The 15,704-nt window shown below is 40.3% G+C and overlaps 2 protein-coding genes across 2 annotated transcripts in view; both read right to left on the reverse strand.

Annotated features, from left to right (window-relative positions):
- Positions 1–5,523, reverse strand: part of tagapb (T cell activation RhoGTPase activating protein b) — a 33,378-nt gene extending 27,855 nt beyond the window's left edge. Inside the window, exon 1 of the mRNA XM_074615410.1 lies at positions 5,382–5,523. The gene's annotated coding sequence lies outside the window, so the exon portion shown is untranslated. The remainder of the gene's footprint in view (positions 1–5,381) is intronic.
- Positions 5,524–7,551: 2,028 nt separating this feature from the next.
- Positions 7,552–15,457, reverse strand: opn8c (opsin 8, group member c). The gene is made up of 4 exons (XM_074615296.1): positions 15,158–15,457; positions 13,764–14,057; positions 11,988–12,319; positions 7,552–8,063 (listed from the first exon to the last, which is right to left on the reverse strand). Exons 1-4 carry the CDS (start codon positions 15,360–15,362, stop codon positions 7,566–7,568), a joined length of 1,329 nt encoding a protein of 442 aa, XP_074471397.1. The 5' UTR covers positions 15,363–15,457; the 3' UTR covers positions 7,552–7,565.
- Between the last annotated feature and the right edge of the window lie 247 nt (positions 15,458–15,704).

Raw genomic sequence — 15,704 nt, forward strand, 5'->3', positions numbered from 1 at the left:
GTGACGCCTCCTGTCCTGTCCTGTCCCGCAGAACAGCTTCTTCTAACTGGTGCTAATGAGGGCAACAACAAAGGAGGCTCAGCTGGCACACACAACAGGAGAAAGAGGGGTGGGGGGGTTTGTGTGCCTGACCTGGACCCGCTCTGATCCGAGCCCCATCCCTCCCTCCCTGCATCCTTCCATCCCAGCCTGTCCTGTCCTGTTCCGCTCCAGTGGGGCAGCTTCCTCCCATAATGAGATCGCCGTGCGTCCCATCAGGGCCTGCCGCCTCGTCCCCATTTTTCAGGCTAACGAGGGTGAGATGCCGTGCCTGCCAGGGCCTCCGAAAAACAGGGTCTCCCACGGATCCTCCCCATCCCCACCCCCTCCTGTACATACATGAATAGCTATTTGAGATTTTAAGGCCCTGTTCAGACCTGGCATTAACATGCGTCCTCAGTGATCGGATCACAAGTGGACTGCTCTGAGTACAGGTGTGAACGCACTCAAGACGCATTGAGATCTTTCAGACCATAACTAGAGGTGGTCTGCGCCACATATGGCCACATTATTTTAAGCAGTGTGTACGCAAATGTGTCCTGGGTCACATTAAGCACCGCCTACTCAACTGACATCCCGCTGGGATCTGTGGGTCTCACTGCGCTCCTCAGGTGAATAGACAAGCAGACGTGAGCGCTGGTCTGCCTCACAGCACGGAAACGGCCTCTGTGCTCTACTGTATTCTGTCGGTACAACTGTATTTTATTAAAATACATCTTATCTATAGGCTACTAACGACTATCAGACCAGGCATGCAAAGTGCATTATTATCATACTGTCGGAGATGTGCCGGTGTTTTTGTTCCCCTGCTTTGCACGGAGCTGACACCGGCCCGCCAGCTCGCTCTCTCTCATCCCCGGGTCTCTGAAGCTCTATATGCCGCTGTTGCCTGGCAAAGGCGACGATGCCGGCGTGGACCGCCCAATAACCTTTATTTTGATGTTAATAAAATGTCCCTGAATTCACGAATATGTAGGATTATTACTACTGACATTCATGTAATATTACGTCACAACGTCTGCTGTATTAGCCGTGTGTTTACTACGGGTTTATTTGCATATAGTGGAAGTGGGATCAGATGTGATTTATTTATTTATTTATTTATATATATATATATATATATATATATATATATATATATATATACACACACACACACTCAGTGGTCACTTTATTAGGTACGCCTGTACAGTCTAATGCAGTCACAATACAGCAGACTTCAACACGTGGTTAACGTTACTTTACATATGTACGTTACGTTACTTGGTTAGGTTTAGGAAAAGATCGGGGTTTGGGTTAAATTAAGTATGTTTGTTAGGTAACTTAAGTTGAGTTCGTAAGTTAAGTATGTTACGTTACGTACGTAATATAAGTTAAGTACCTGACATAAGTTAAGTACGTTTACGTTACTACTTGGTTGGGTTTAGGAAAAGATCGTAGTTTGGGTTAAAATAAGTATGTTTGTTACGTCATTTAAGTTGCGTACGTAAGTTAAGTATGTTACGTTATGTACGTGACATAAGTACGTTACAACTTGGTTAGGTTTAGGAAAAGATGGTGGTTTGGGTTAAAATAAGTAACTTAAGTTACATACGTAAGTTAAATATGTTACGTTACGTACATGACATAAGCTGTTGTATTGGACTGTATTAGTGTACCTAATAAAGTGGCCACTGAGTGTATATGTATATACATATATATATATATATATATATATATACACATATATATACACACACACACACACACACACACATATACATACATATATACATACATACTCTTGTTTACTTGATTTCTCCATATAAATTGCTTCCTTATTCATCATTCAAGTTCACCAATACTACCATTTGTGTGACATAACTAAACTAATCTTGCTTGCAACAGCTGGAGCTGCTGTTTCCTCAGCTACAAATCAAATATTCAAGTTAATGTTTGTGTCACAAACAGACAGACAGACAGACAGACAGACAGACAGACAGACACAGACAGACAGACAGACAAGTAACTACGTCATCATAACTACTAGGAAATTCAGGGCCTCCATTCCACCTGACCTGCAACTATTTGGACAAAACATGCAATCTCCAGTGGTAACTTGTCAGCGGGGGGACATTAAGACAAACAAACAGCCCTTTTGTTATTAGTGTTTTTGCTGGCCGCGGTCCCGGAGGACTCCATTTAGTCCTGTTTAGGAAAGTTATTGGTTTCCATCCAGTTGTCAAAAGCTCAGCGTGAAGCCAGTTCTGAGTAGGTCGCTTGTTTTCATGACTGGTTTGATCTCGGCTGTCTGCCGGCAGCGAAGGGCGACTTTTACTCAATTACTGTCCCGACTGCAATTCATGCCATTTCACATGTGATTTTCTCAGATCTATGCTTTGATTGGCAGTGAAAAGTTATTTAAGATGCCACAGATTGGTGTCTCTTTGTAATTTTTTCTCATGGCCAGACGCAGCTTTTTCCTTTCAAAACTGGATGTTTGAACACATTAACTAAAGCACAGCCTTAGATTGCATATTGATGTTCTGTTCTTGCTTTTCACATCATTTTTTAAACTTTGTTGAGTGTGAGTCACCACGTATAAAATGCCCGATGAATTCAGGGAGTTCTTTCAGGGAAATGCAATTAAGTCTTGTTGTTGATTTGCACAATGGAGGAAACACTCATCAATGCAGCCTATTGTCAAAGAGTTTACATAATCTGTAGCACAAAGCCGGGCTGAACACTCTCATTGCTCATCTTTAAAGATCTTTCACAGCAACAGTCTGATGCACTATCTATAAAACAGACTTTAATCTCGTGCTTTGGTGAAATCAAATTGAAATGGGACTCTCTTTGTCATGTTTCTTGATTCAGTCTGTTTGTTTTGCCTGCATGTGTGTGTGTGAATGTTAATATATAGGGGAAATACTCTGGAGGTCTGCACACATGTTACAGGAAGCCCCCCGGGAAAGCCCGATAAACAGGTAAACTGATCACGTCTGACAGAAAGCATTTCTCACCACTACTGTAAAATCAGCTGCTGATGAGCGCGATCACGTTTTACCTGCAGTGATTGACGGGTCACTTGAGGGCAGTGGAACGAGCTGTAAATGTTGTGCCCTGAATAGGGAAATATTTGTATTGAGACTCTTGACACGATGCCTCCTCTCTTTCAGTCTCATGAGAATCTTTAATTTCCACAAACAATATCAACAGGGACATAAATCAACAAACATTAATTATCTCAGCAAAAGGAATTAAACAAAAATATCCTACATGACACAAATTACTCTAAGTTCCCTCTGTCCTAAACAATCACTTTATAATTAACACAAATACATCATCTTTACCCCCAAACACACACATACACTTCACCGGCCCATACTGTCTTCACACACACACACACACGACGAGTCGCGCCGCACCGCCATCCTGTGGCGCTATCAAAGCGGCAGGATCAAACACAGCTAACTAGCTTGAACCAGTGCTCGAACAATGTCAACAAAACACACAAAACACTCTAAACTAGGTCATCATATCAATAAAACACAACTCAACAACTTAATAAACACATCTGACAGCTTTGAAAATGAAATACTTATTTCTATACCTGAATAGGGAAATATTTGTATTGAGACTCTTGACACGATGCCTCCTCTCTTTCAGTCTCATGAGAATGAGGCACCGCAGTCGCGAGCTTCCCCTTCAGGCCTCAGCAGGTACTACTAATCAATCTCCGAACAGGCCCAACAGGTAGATCACAGATGGACAGGGAGATAGGACATATTATGACATTTAGAGAGGTTTTAACCAAAATAATGTTTTTATGACCCATTTCACAATTAATTAATCTTTTATGTCACCACAATTGCCCTTATTACTCGAAGTTATTTATAGCTGATCAGCTTTCCTCATATAATATTCTACCTATCACATAAACACAACATTGACATATTGTCACCTAATAAAATTGTGTTAGCAAACAGTTGCTTAGTTACACATCGAGCAGACACAGAGGGACATTCATCTGGCTTCATGTTTCTGGCCTCCTGATGAATGTAACGCTGTGTAAGCAACGCAGCATGAACGGTTAGCACGGTAAACGGTGTCTACAAATGACGCATTCAAGCACAGTACTGAGTGTAGGTCACCTGCGTTTTGGTAGACCATGTGAAAAAACTTGAAGCGTAAAAAGAGAGTTTGGGTTGCATCCAATATTCACTCTCCTTTTAGCTCCGTTTTTGGTCTCCACCAACTCCTGAGGGAAATATCTGTCTCGTTAGCTGCTAAATGCTCCACTATTCACAAGCTAGTAGCTAACTTTGACTGTCTGCTGTTTGGTGCTGGCTAGGGAGCGCACTGTTGGTTTGTAAATAGTGCTATACATACAGTCGGCGTCGTGTCATAGTTGGGGGCGTGGTTTAGGGAAAACAATCCTTTTCTCCTACCCGGATATGCTAGGAAAGAGCACTTTTTAATATCATAAATTGACGTACAAAGGTGCCATGTCTTATATATAGAGTCATTGTCTTACAAACAAAAATTAGACCGTATTGGAGGTCATTCCGTCACTGGACACCGACAACAACAGTAATATCAATATCATGTGCAATATTACTTATTTTTCAGGTTTTTTTAGCTTACTTTACCTTTTTTTATTTTACTTATCTTATTTACTCATTTTACTAAATGTATCTTACTTAATTGTTATTCTTTTAGGCACTGGTGCTAGAAATAGTGCTTTTTCTTTTTATACACTTGAACTTGTTGTAATTTTGTTGTTCCATCTTATCTGATCTTATATGATTAATTAAACATGCCTTTATAATATCAATACCCTACAGCCATATAATGTTATGATGTAATACACTTGAATATTTGTGTTAACTCCATGCAGTTTCAAGACAGTAGGAGCGCTTATGTTACTCAATGTCATTAGTTTATGTTTTGACATTAATGCGATGTCATGCAGGGATTTAACACACAGTGCAATCTCAAGAACTACCTTCTCCAGTGGCTTTGTGGGGGTTGTACTCCGTCACAAAATGTCTCTAGGTCAGACACTTATCTGTTTCTTTGTGATGAAATCATCCTGATGAGGCTTTTCAGATTCTGTCTCTCTGTTGGGTGAAATATAAAACTTTAAGTCCAGATTATTAAGTTTATTTGACTTACAGAAAGCTACAAAGCAGTTTTGGAGATGGTAGGGAAATGCTTTGTTTTCCCCCACGGTGTAAACCGGATGTGACGTCATGAATGCCGACTGTATTGTATGAGGAGCAGTGAAAGAGAGAATCAAAACAGGCTAACAGTTAACGCAAAACAACGGTAACAGTGCTGACAGAGGTAACAGTGTTTACCTGAGAGGGAACCGGAGGGTTGAAGTTACTTCAGGGTGTTTTTATCAGCTGTAACTGCTGGATGAGAGCTGTGAAGAGTGGAGGCCATTAACTATCCAGCAAGGCCTCAAGGAACACTCATAAACTAGTTAACCTGATAGGTGAAGACATGACCCGCCCACCTCAGCCTCTGATTGGCTGGCAGTCACCGCCTTCTGTGGTTTGATTGGTTAGCTCAGAGGTCAGCAACCTTTACTATCAAAAAAGCCATTTTAGGCAAAAAAAATAATCTGTCTGGAGCCACAAAACATTTGATCATTGTGATGAAGGTAACACAGTTTATAGTCTAAGTAAGTCTAATGCAGTGAGGGCCAAAGAGACAATGTACTACGGAGTATTAGGGCCACATTGAGGGAAAAAACATCTGAGATTTACAGAATAAAGTCATAACTTTACGAGAAAAAAAGTTGTGATATTTTATGACTTTATTCTCGTAATATTACGACTTTTTTAATGTAAAGTTATGACTTTATTCTGTAAATCTCAGATGTTTTTTCCCTCAACGTGGCCCTAAAACTCCGTAGTACATTTGCACTGTGGCCCTCACTGCATTAGACTTATATACTATATTCTTAGACTATAAACTGTGTTACCTTCATCACAATGATCAAATGTTTTGCGGCTCCAGACAGATTTTTTTTGCCTGAAATGTCTCTTTTGATAGTAAAGGTTGCCGACCCCTGGGCTAGACAAAGAAACTCATATTACAGCACACACAGAGCGATACTTCATTCAGATTCATCTATATCTTTACATAGCATATAGTTGTTTGCTGCTATATTAATGCTCTGGATATCATATAGAGAACATTTAATGAAACTATAAAGCTCGATGAGGAGACATTCTTATTCCAACATTTTAATACAGATGTTTTGAATAAATTAAATCATCAAAAGTACAGGACAGATTACATTTAGATTACATTACATTAATGCGCTCTGTAAGTGCATAATTGCAGCCACAACGGGACTACAAGGAGCTCATTAAACCAATGAATCAGTCTTTCTGAACATGCATGAAGCTGTTAAATCACTCAGACTGAGCATTAAGAAATTAAATGAAAGTGGTCTTATTTCTTTCCAGTTATGCAGCTGTGTAATCATCAGAGAATGAGACCGCGGGATGAATAGAAATGTGAGAATATTAAAGCACTTTACAATCAGAAAAGTACGACGAGTATTAGGGCCACATTGAGGGGGGAAAAAAATCAGAGATTTGGAGAATAAAGTCATAACTTTACGAGAATAAAAGTAATCTCCTCGACAAAAGAGGCAGTTTGGTGGTTCTTTCTTCAGAATAAACGCAGTTTCTTGCACAATCTTTTCAAGGTCCTGATACTGATGATAATGTGGTGCTGATGTGCCAAAAGATGAAGTATTTTGTGATTTGTAAGACTTAAACTAAAGTATAACTTCACAAGATGCTCCACGTTCCTCATTTTACACAGGCGCTGCTCTATTTCCCCTCTAAAATAACACGTAAAATTACTACTTTAGAATATTATGACTTTATTCTCATAATATTACACCTATTTTTCTAGTAAAGTTATGACTTTATTCTCATAATAATACGCTTTTTTTCTCGTAAACTTCTGACTCTATTCTCATAATATTACGCCTTTTTTTCTCGTAAACTTATGACTCTATTCTCATAATATTACGACCTTTTTTGTCATAAACCGATGTCTTTAATCTCGTAACGTTACGACTTTATTCTCGAAATCTCAGATTTATTTATTTTTTCACCAACGTGGCCCTAATACTCTGTTGTAGAAAAGAGTGGCGTAGGCTACACAATGTTTTTGTTTTGAACAGTTTATTATGCTGTAAAATGGATTTGATATCATACTGCAGCATTGTTTTGATAATTTTTTTATATACATCATTTATGAGGGTTTTCAGTTTTTTTGCATTATAGAAACACATTATTAATATCATTTCAATGTCACAAGAGACACCTGAATGTTAGAAAAATAAAGTATCTAGGGCTACGAAGAGAACAAAAACACTACAAGGACAAATTCACAACTCAACTTTCATTTGTTTCATTTTGAAGGCACCGTAACACTGAAACCACAAACTTGGGTTTGTTCCCCTAAATAGGGTTGCTATGACAACAAAGGAAATATAAACAGTGAAACAGAGTTCATATAGAGACAGGCAGGGAGCCTTTGGCAAGTTTATTGTCCAAGATGGTGGCGGCGTTCTTCGACGTTGACCCCCAGCAGGTGTACACCGGCCTGCCGAGAACGCGGTTGCTGCTGGTGTGCGCTACATTGCTCCTCCTCTTTCTCTTGCTCTTGCTGTGAGTTCTGTCCTGAGACTTCTTCCCGACGCAATGTCTTTCCTGGAGCTGAATGTGGATGGGATGTTGGTTGCCCGTGGCGACCTGGACTCCCACTCGACTCCCTCCCAGCTTGGGCCAGAAAGCGAGGAGTAGGTCGCGGAGCTCCCGCTGGAAAGTCTTGTTGAAGTAGAAGTAGATGAACGGGTTGTAGATGTGGGAGCTTTTGGCGAAGAGGGTGGGGAACACAAAGCCCGCGGGAGCCATGTACAGGCTGTCCTTGTGGAAAATGAAGAGGAAGGACACGATGGTGTATGGCGCCCAGGCAATCACAAAACCCAGGCTGATGCAGAAAAACATCTGGAAGAGGAAGTAACAGATACAGAAGATTACCACACTGGAAATACATTCAGCACTGTAAAAATAAAATAGAAACTTAAAGGAATACGTCACCCCCAAAATGATCATTTGCATATCAGTTACTCACCCCGTGTTACCTTGAATTCTTGAAGAAAACTTCTCGCATTCCTCCACGGTGAACAAAGAATCCAAAAACGGAGAAAATTCTTGATGAATTGAAGTAAATGGGGGAAGCGTTTAACACGACACGTTCTCACTTCCAACTCATCAAATGCCGCCGCTTGGTCAGTGCCTCTCGGCATCAGCGACCGACGCACTGGGTACCCCTCTTTTGGGCGTTACTTTTGGACGGACCAGGAACGGCGTGTCAATATACGCTCATTACATGCAGAGTGTCCTTTCAAAATAAATTTCCATTTTCACAGGAAGTTAGGTTTAGGCAACACAACCGATTAGTTGTAGTTTTGATGCCTAAACCTAAAGAAGTTGTAGTTTGTTTTTGCCTTAACCTGTTTTTTTGTCTAAACCTAAAGAAGTTAGTTAGTTAGTTTTGTTGCCTAAACCTAAAGAAATTGTAGTTTTGGTGCCTAAACCTAAAGAAATTGTAGTTTTGTTGCCTAAACCTAAAGAAGTTGTAGTTTTATTGCCTAAATCTAAAGAAATTGTAGTTTTGTTGCCTAAACCTAAAGACGTTGTAGTTTTTTGCCTAAACCTGTTTTTTTGTCTAAACCTAAAGAATTTAGTAAGTTAGTTTTGTTGCCTAAACCTAAAGAAATTGTAGTTTTGTTGCCTAAACCTAAAGAAGTTGTAGTTTTGTTGCCTAAACCTAAAGAAATTGTAGTTTTGTTGCCTAAACTTAAAGAAGTTGTAGTTTCATTGCCTAAATCTAAAGAAATTGTAGTTTTGTTGCCTAAACCTAAAGAAGTTGTAGTTTCATTGCCTAAACCTAAAGAAGCCTTTTTGTTTGTGTACAAAACGTGACGTTTCATTCAGTTTTACGTGTTAGAACGTGTTGCTTTGAAGTTTCACTTTCACTTTTACAACATAGTAGGCCCCTATTGACCCACATCTATGGTTCTTATAGTGACTGATAACGTCTATTTAATGGCCTGATAACAGTCGAATCAGGTGGTTTGACCCATCCACCAACCCTTCAGCCCTAAGCGGACTCTCACGCTATTAGTACTACGTCACTTGCTCCGACCGTCGGATAACGCCGCGAGTGGGTTTACATTGGAGTTAGTTGAAAGCCTGTTTCGTCACATACTGTCGCTATAGGGCGCCTCCGTGTGGCGGTTTACGATGCCGAGTGGCACTTACCAAACTATTTACAAATATTTGACGAGTTGGGCGTAAGAACAGGTTGTTCAACAACAGCAAAACTATAGCAAAACATCTGTTTACAAACTCTAACACAACTTGTGCAGTATAATCCAAATCTCATTTATCCAGTCGTATGTTCACGATATTGTAAGGTTTTAGCGAGGATGCACGTGTTTTGGAAGTAAATGAGACTTTTATTATGCTGCACAAATTGTGTGAGAGTTTGTAAACTCTGATGTTTTGATATAAAAACAAAGAGTTTTCTTCACAAATTCAAGGTATCACAAGGCGAGCATTTAATATACAAATGATCATTTTGGGAGTGAAGTTTTCCTTTAATGAATCATTTCTTGTGATGCACACTAGTAACCGAGGGGTGTAGTCCCTTAAAAGCTTGATTCCTAGGAGACTGTCCTCTTTACAGTAACAAAAGCAATGAGTCATGTGGTCTAACAGCCTATAAAACATTTTATATATTTAGTAGTGTGAAAAAGTGACAGCATTGGTCAGATGTTCAAATCAGTTATTTTCAGTAGCAAATGAGGAAACGTGTTGTTTCGTAACTCTGATAACGTCATAATCAGAAGCTCAGTGTGTCTGACTTAGTCAACACAGCCTGGGGTTAACATTCAGTCTCTTATTAACCTCAACGGTGGTTTCTTTTGACCATAACCACAATCTTTTGCTACCTTTAACCCAGCCCCCTCCAATCTTTGGTCTTTCTAAGTGAAGTACTGGATAACTCTTCATGCCTGTAAAACTTATTTAAATAAAAAAAAGAGGAAAACAAAATCCCTCTCTGGCTGACCTTTCTTAACCCGCAGACACATGTAACTGGAACGGCTGCCTTAACCAAGTGGTTTGGTTAATTGTCTCCATTATAAAGTTTGTACGCCAGAGATCATTCACAATTTTATTAATCTATTAAAGTAGATAAATAATAATACGGTGCATATCATGGTCACAATTCTTTAAAGGGACAGTTTGTATGATATGGCGCCATCTAGTGGTGTGGTTGCAGATTGCAACCAACTGAGGACCCTTCCGTTCACTCCTCCCTTTCCAAGACTGCGGTAACGTGAGCCGCTGAGTGCAAAACCATGAAAACGCTGTTCGCCTCGCTCAGAGGTCATCCTTACCATAATAACATTACTTTAGGAGCAACGGAAGTCAGACGGTGTCTGGGCGGTACAATGGTTTTACACTCTGCGGCTCACGTTACCGCAGTTTCAAGGCCTTTTCCTTGAAAGCTCAGACAAAAGAAACGTCGTCTCACCCCCTCAGGACAGACGAATGTAAAGCCCTTCATCAATGTGAAGGAAAACACTGATTCAGGTGCTTCCATACAGGTCATGAAAATGATGTAACTCTCTTTATCAGGTATCTGCGATAAAGGATTTCAGCTACATATAAAGCAGTATTAACCCTTTCAACACCATATATATCACCGCAGTTTCACAAGCGTGTCGGAGAACTATACGGTGGCCTTAAGGTAACGCAAAAACACAAAAGGCTCTCTCTTGAGTCAGAGTTCGGTTTGTCCGTTCTGGGCTACTGTAGAAACATGGCAGACTCCGTGAAGAGGACCCGCTCCCTGTGTAGATATGAAGGGCTCTTTCTAAGCTAACGAAAACACAACGATTCTTTGTGCGTTTTCACATTAGGTACGATTGATCCGTACCGTGCCCGAGTACGATTGCCAACTCCTCTCCGCTCAGCTTTCATGTTAATAAAGTTGTTCTTTACCCGAGTACACTTGAGTCATCATTACCGTGTATTTGTTTATGTTGAGATCAGCTGTTCTAGTGGCGGAGCATCGTAAAACACTTCATTCAAACTGGACAGAAACAAAATAAAACTCGTCGTCGTTAGTCTTTCCAACAATCACCAACTCTAATTTGGTCGAAATAAACTCTTATTTCACAAAGTTTGATGTGAAAATACGCCGACTCTGCACATTGTCCCAACGTATTGTATTTTAAGGAACGTCTCGCCGGCCCTCCTGCTGTATCAGCCACGGCCTTACAGTTCAGAGGATGAGATTGGTGCATGCTGCACGCAGATACAGACATACTGTTGATATGAAACAGTTTTATGTATACAGATTTCGGAGGAGACCGGCGGCGTCGAAAAAAGCCTGACCTTTCAAAACTACTTGCTAACTGTTAACGTTACTCGCGGCAAATGGCGATCCACTTCCGTGTTTCGGTACAGTTGGCTTTCACACCTGATGCAAACCGCACCCGAGTAGAAGAAGAAGAAGAAGAAGAAGAAGAAGGAGTACACATGATCCGTACTCCAGACCACCTTTTCAAGTCGGATCAACGAACCGTGCCCGAGTACGGTACGAAGCATTCACACTAATTTATCCAACCAGACTTTGGGGACAAAGTGTACTCGGATCAGGGCCCGGGTCCCTAAATGTGAAAGCACCGTTAGTTTCAGGTGATTATACACTGATGGAAACATAGTTATTATTATATTCCATTTCTGCTAATAGATCCCCCGAAATGTTACACACTGTTCCTTTAACATGAAGATTTCAGGAAATCACTGCTCCCCGCCAAGAAGTAGTCAAGAAAAAAACCCTTGTTCACTCACCATGGAGAGTCGCTTCTCAGTGTGTCGCAGGTTGTTGCGGATGCCTCTCGCCGACAGCGAGTAGGAGAAGCGGGACACCTTGAGGAGGATCTGAAACTGGGACACCACGATGAGGAGGAAAGGAACCATGGTGAAGCAGGCGAAGGAGCAGATGACGTAGAAGGCGTCCTTGGCTGAGGTGTGGTAACCCCTCCAGGCGATGGTGCAGGACAGTCCGTAAGGCTCCGGGACGTACTCGCCCCAGCCGAACAGAGGGAAGCTGGACCACAAGGTGGACACCAGCCAGATGGCGCAGAGCACTTTCAGGATGTTAGCTCCTTCCAGCCACACAGCTGTGAAGAAAAACTTGTTAGTTTTTTTGTCATATACCAAATGTTTTAATGGATTCTGCTATTTTTAATAATTTCATAGCTGATATTTAAGTGTAATTTCTGAAGAAAAGTAAATGTCAAGCTGTATGATTACAGAAAAACAAAAGGAGACACATCAGTTGTGTCAACATCTGGCTCAATTTCTCATGAAAAACATCATTAGTGTTGTCATTTATGCACAGACACTCGATTTGACTGTTATCTGGCCATTAAATAGGCGCAATCAGTCACTATAAGCACCATAGATATGGGTCATTAGGGGCCTACTACTCCTACTATGTTGTAAAAGTTAAAGTGAAACTTAAAAACATGTTCTAACACGTAAAACTGAATGAAACGTGACGTTTTGAACACAAACAGAAAGGCTTCTTTAGGTTTAGACAACAAAACTACAACTTCTTTAGGTTTAGGCAACAAAACTATAACTTCTTTAAGTTTAGGCAACACAACTATAACTTCTTTAGATTTAGGCAACAAAACTAAAACTTCTTTAAGTTTAGGCAACACAACTATAACTTCTTTAGATTTAGGCAACAAAACTAAAACTTCTTTAGGTTTAGACAACAAAACTACAACTTCTTTAGGTTTAGGCAACACAACTACAACTTCTTTAGGTTTAGACAACAAAACTACAACTTATTTAGGTTTAGGCAACAAAACTACAACTTCTTTAGGTTTAGGCAACACAACTACAACTTCTTTAGGTTTAGACAACAAAACTACAACTTCTTTAGGTTTAGGCATCAAAACTACCACTAATCGGTTGTGTTGCCTAAACCTAACTTCCTGTGAAAACGGAAATTGATTTTGAAAGGACACTCTGCATGTAACGAGCGTATATTGACATGCCGTCCCTGGTCCGTCCAAAACAGTTCAGTTTAGAGAAAGACTTTGTGTTTTGGGTTAAAATAACTACGAACACAAAGACAACTACACATTGTTGGTTTCACACGGGATGCTAACTCCGGCCTCGTGGGTGAAAACCCTGTTAGTTGTGTCCCATCCGTCGTCCCCGACGTCCACCCCTGCTCCTGTCATAGTTACTACGGTCACTAGAGGTCGCTGTCGTGTTCTTTTATACCTTCTTTTGGTGATCTGCCATGTGAATAGATGATAAAACCTACTAGTGGGTGTAGTAGGCCCCTACTGACCCACATCTATGGGGCTTATAGCGACTGATAACGCCTATTTAATAGCCTAACAGTCTAATCGGCTGGAATAAAGAGACAGTTCAGTCAGTAAAAAGGTTATGCACAGCGTGACAGGCTTGGTGGAAAGCTTTAGAAAAGGATTATTTGAAAAAATGCAGCTGTCTGTTTGGTGCTTTAACCCTTTATCAACATCTAGTCAAGCACCATCAAAGTCCGTGAACCGTGCCCAACCGATCCACAGCGACCGCCCTCACCATAAACCAGGCTGTAGCAGCTCTTCAGGTAGTGGATGACGCTGATGGCGGCGATGGTGTACATGCCGCACAGGCCGAAGATGTAGCAGCCGAGGCCGTAGTAAACGCACGTGGCGTTTTCTCCCAGCCACGAGTGGTGGAAGGAGGACATGATGGAGAGCGGGTAGAAGAAGATGCAGCAGAGGAAGTCGACCACAGCCAGGTTGACGCACAGCAGCTCCGAGCACGCCATCTTCTTCCTCCTGCGGTAACAGATCAGCAGAACCATCCCATTGCCCAGAACCGAGAGCACAGCTAGGCACCAAGACAAGACACAAAGTTTCAAAATAAAAGCTGCATTAATTGACTTTTTTTAGTCTAATTACTGAAGTGTCAGTGTAATTAGTCTAATGACGAACAAGTGCACCTCAGAGATTGGCAAACCTTCATCAAGGAGTTTGGTTGTATCGAGCCAGATTTTAATTAACCCCTGTGCCTCACTAGGGACATTTGTGGCTTTTTAATTTAGAATCTTTTTGATCATTTTGGCTGTGTTAATGCATATGCCATAGATATTGGCAAGTCTATAATTAATTAGTAGGGCTGTCAAAGTTAACGCCATAATTACGCGTTAATGGAAATTAAAATTGCATTAACGCAGTGCTAATCATTGAGATATCCCAGACTGTGAAAAAATAATCTCCCGCTAGCATTTAGTATACAGAAAATAATTTTAATAATATTTTTTTTTTCCCACAGTGGCATTATGTAAACACACTGACATTTAAAGGTTACAATTCTGAAAATTAATAAATAATTGGTATTTATGATCAGGACTGATGTTGGTTAAAACGTTCAACTGAAAGTGAAAGTGGAAAATAATAATAAATAATATTAATATATAATTTTATGCTCTCTGCTTTCAAATTAAAAGTGCATGGAGTCTTTTTTTATTATTATTATTTTAGTGTAAAGATTTGTTTTATTGTAAGATGCTCACTTTATAGTGCAATAACAACATGTAAGATAAACAGGAAAAACACACATATGTGCACAGATACATGCAAAAACGTTAAATATAAACATAATGATACATCAACTTTGATATATCTACAAATAAAATAGTGATAATGACATATATAACATATTACTAATAATAAACCTATAATAAAAGAAAATATTAAATCAACAAAACAAAAATGAATATATAAATACACACTTTCTGTATTCAGTAAAGTAGCATAATTTCTATTGTTTATTAGAAGAATAATTTTGATTATTTCACTTTAAAATAAGTATTTTTATTTAGTTTTTGCAGAAAAAAACCCCACATTTTCTAATTAATATATATGTTTCTGTTAGTCTTTGTGTGGCCACTATAGCTGAAGAATGACAGTGTGTATAAGAGCACGTACCGACGAAGAGGATGGCCAGTCCCACACATATGTCGGCGGCGGGGGTCAGTTTGGAGGTGAAGGCTGAGGAGGTCCGGTTGTCATCAGAGGAGTTCAGAGTCATCGGTTGGAGCTGTTTCTGATGATGCTGTCGAGGGTAAAATCCAGACTCACAGAGTGAGATGTGTGCAAGGAGGCTGACTTTTATGCAGGCCGGTGTCACCATGGTAACTTAGAGCACCAGGAGGAAGGAGTGACAGCTCCTCCTGTAGGGATCCAGAAGAGGAGAAGGAGTGACAGCTCCTCCTGTAGTGATCCAGAAGAGGAGAGGAAGGAGTGAACTCTGTGGAGGAGGATGGAGGTGTGACAGCTCCTCCAGGAGGTTCAGAGAGCACTGGAGGCGACACTTCACCTCTGATGAGTGAGGAACTGTCACTGAATACATAAATACAACCAGTAAAAAAAAATAGTTAATTAATGTCTTATCTTTTTACCTCTAATTAGTCAGATTAGATCCTGTTATTGTCTTTTATTCATTTAGTTTTTAGCTTTTTTTATTTTCAATCAT

This window comes from Sebastes fasciatus, chromosome 18, assembly GCF_043250625.1.
Source record: "Sebastes fasciatus isolate fSebFas1 chromosome 18, fSebFas1.pri, whole genome shotgun sequence".
Taxonomy (NCBI): Eukaryota; Metazoa; Chordata; class Actinopteri; order Perciformes; family Sebastidae; genus Sebastes; species Sebastes fasciatus.

Coding starts and splice junctions, on each gene's coding strand:
- opn8c (XM_074615296.1), bottom strand. CDS start 15,362: ATGGTGACACCGGCCTGCATAAAAGTCAGCCTCCTTGCACACATCTCA. Junction 14,058..15,157: donor ACTGGCCATCCTCTTCGTCG/GTACGTGCTCTT, acceptor CTTGGTGCCTAG/CTGTGCTCTCGGTTCTGGGC. Junction 12,320..13,763: donor CTGCTACAGCCTGGTTTATG/GTGAGGGCGGTC, acceptor TTTTCTTCACAG/CTGTGTGGCTGGAAGGAGCT.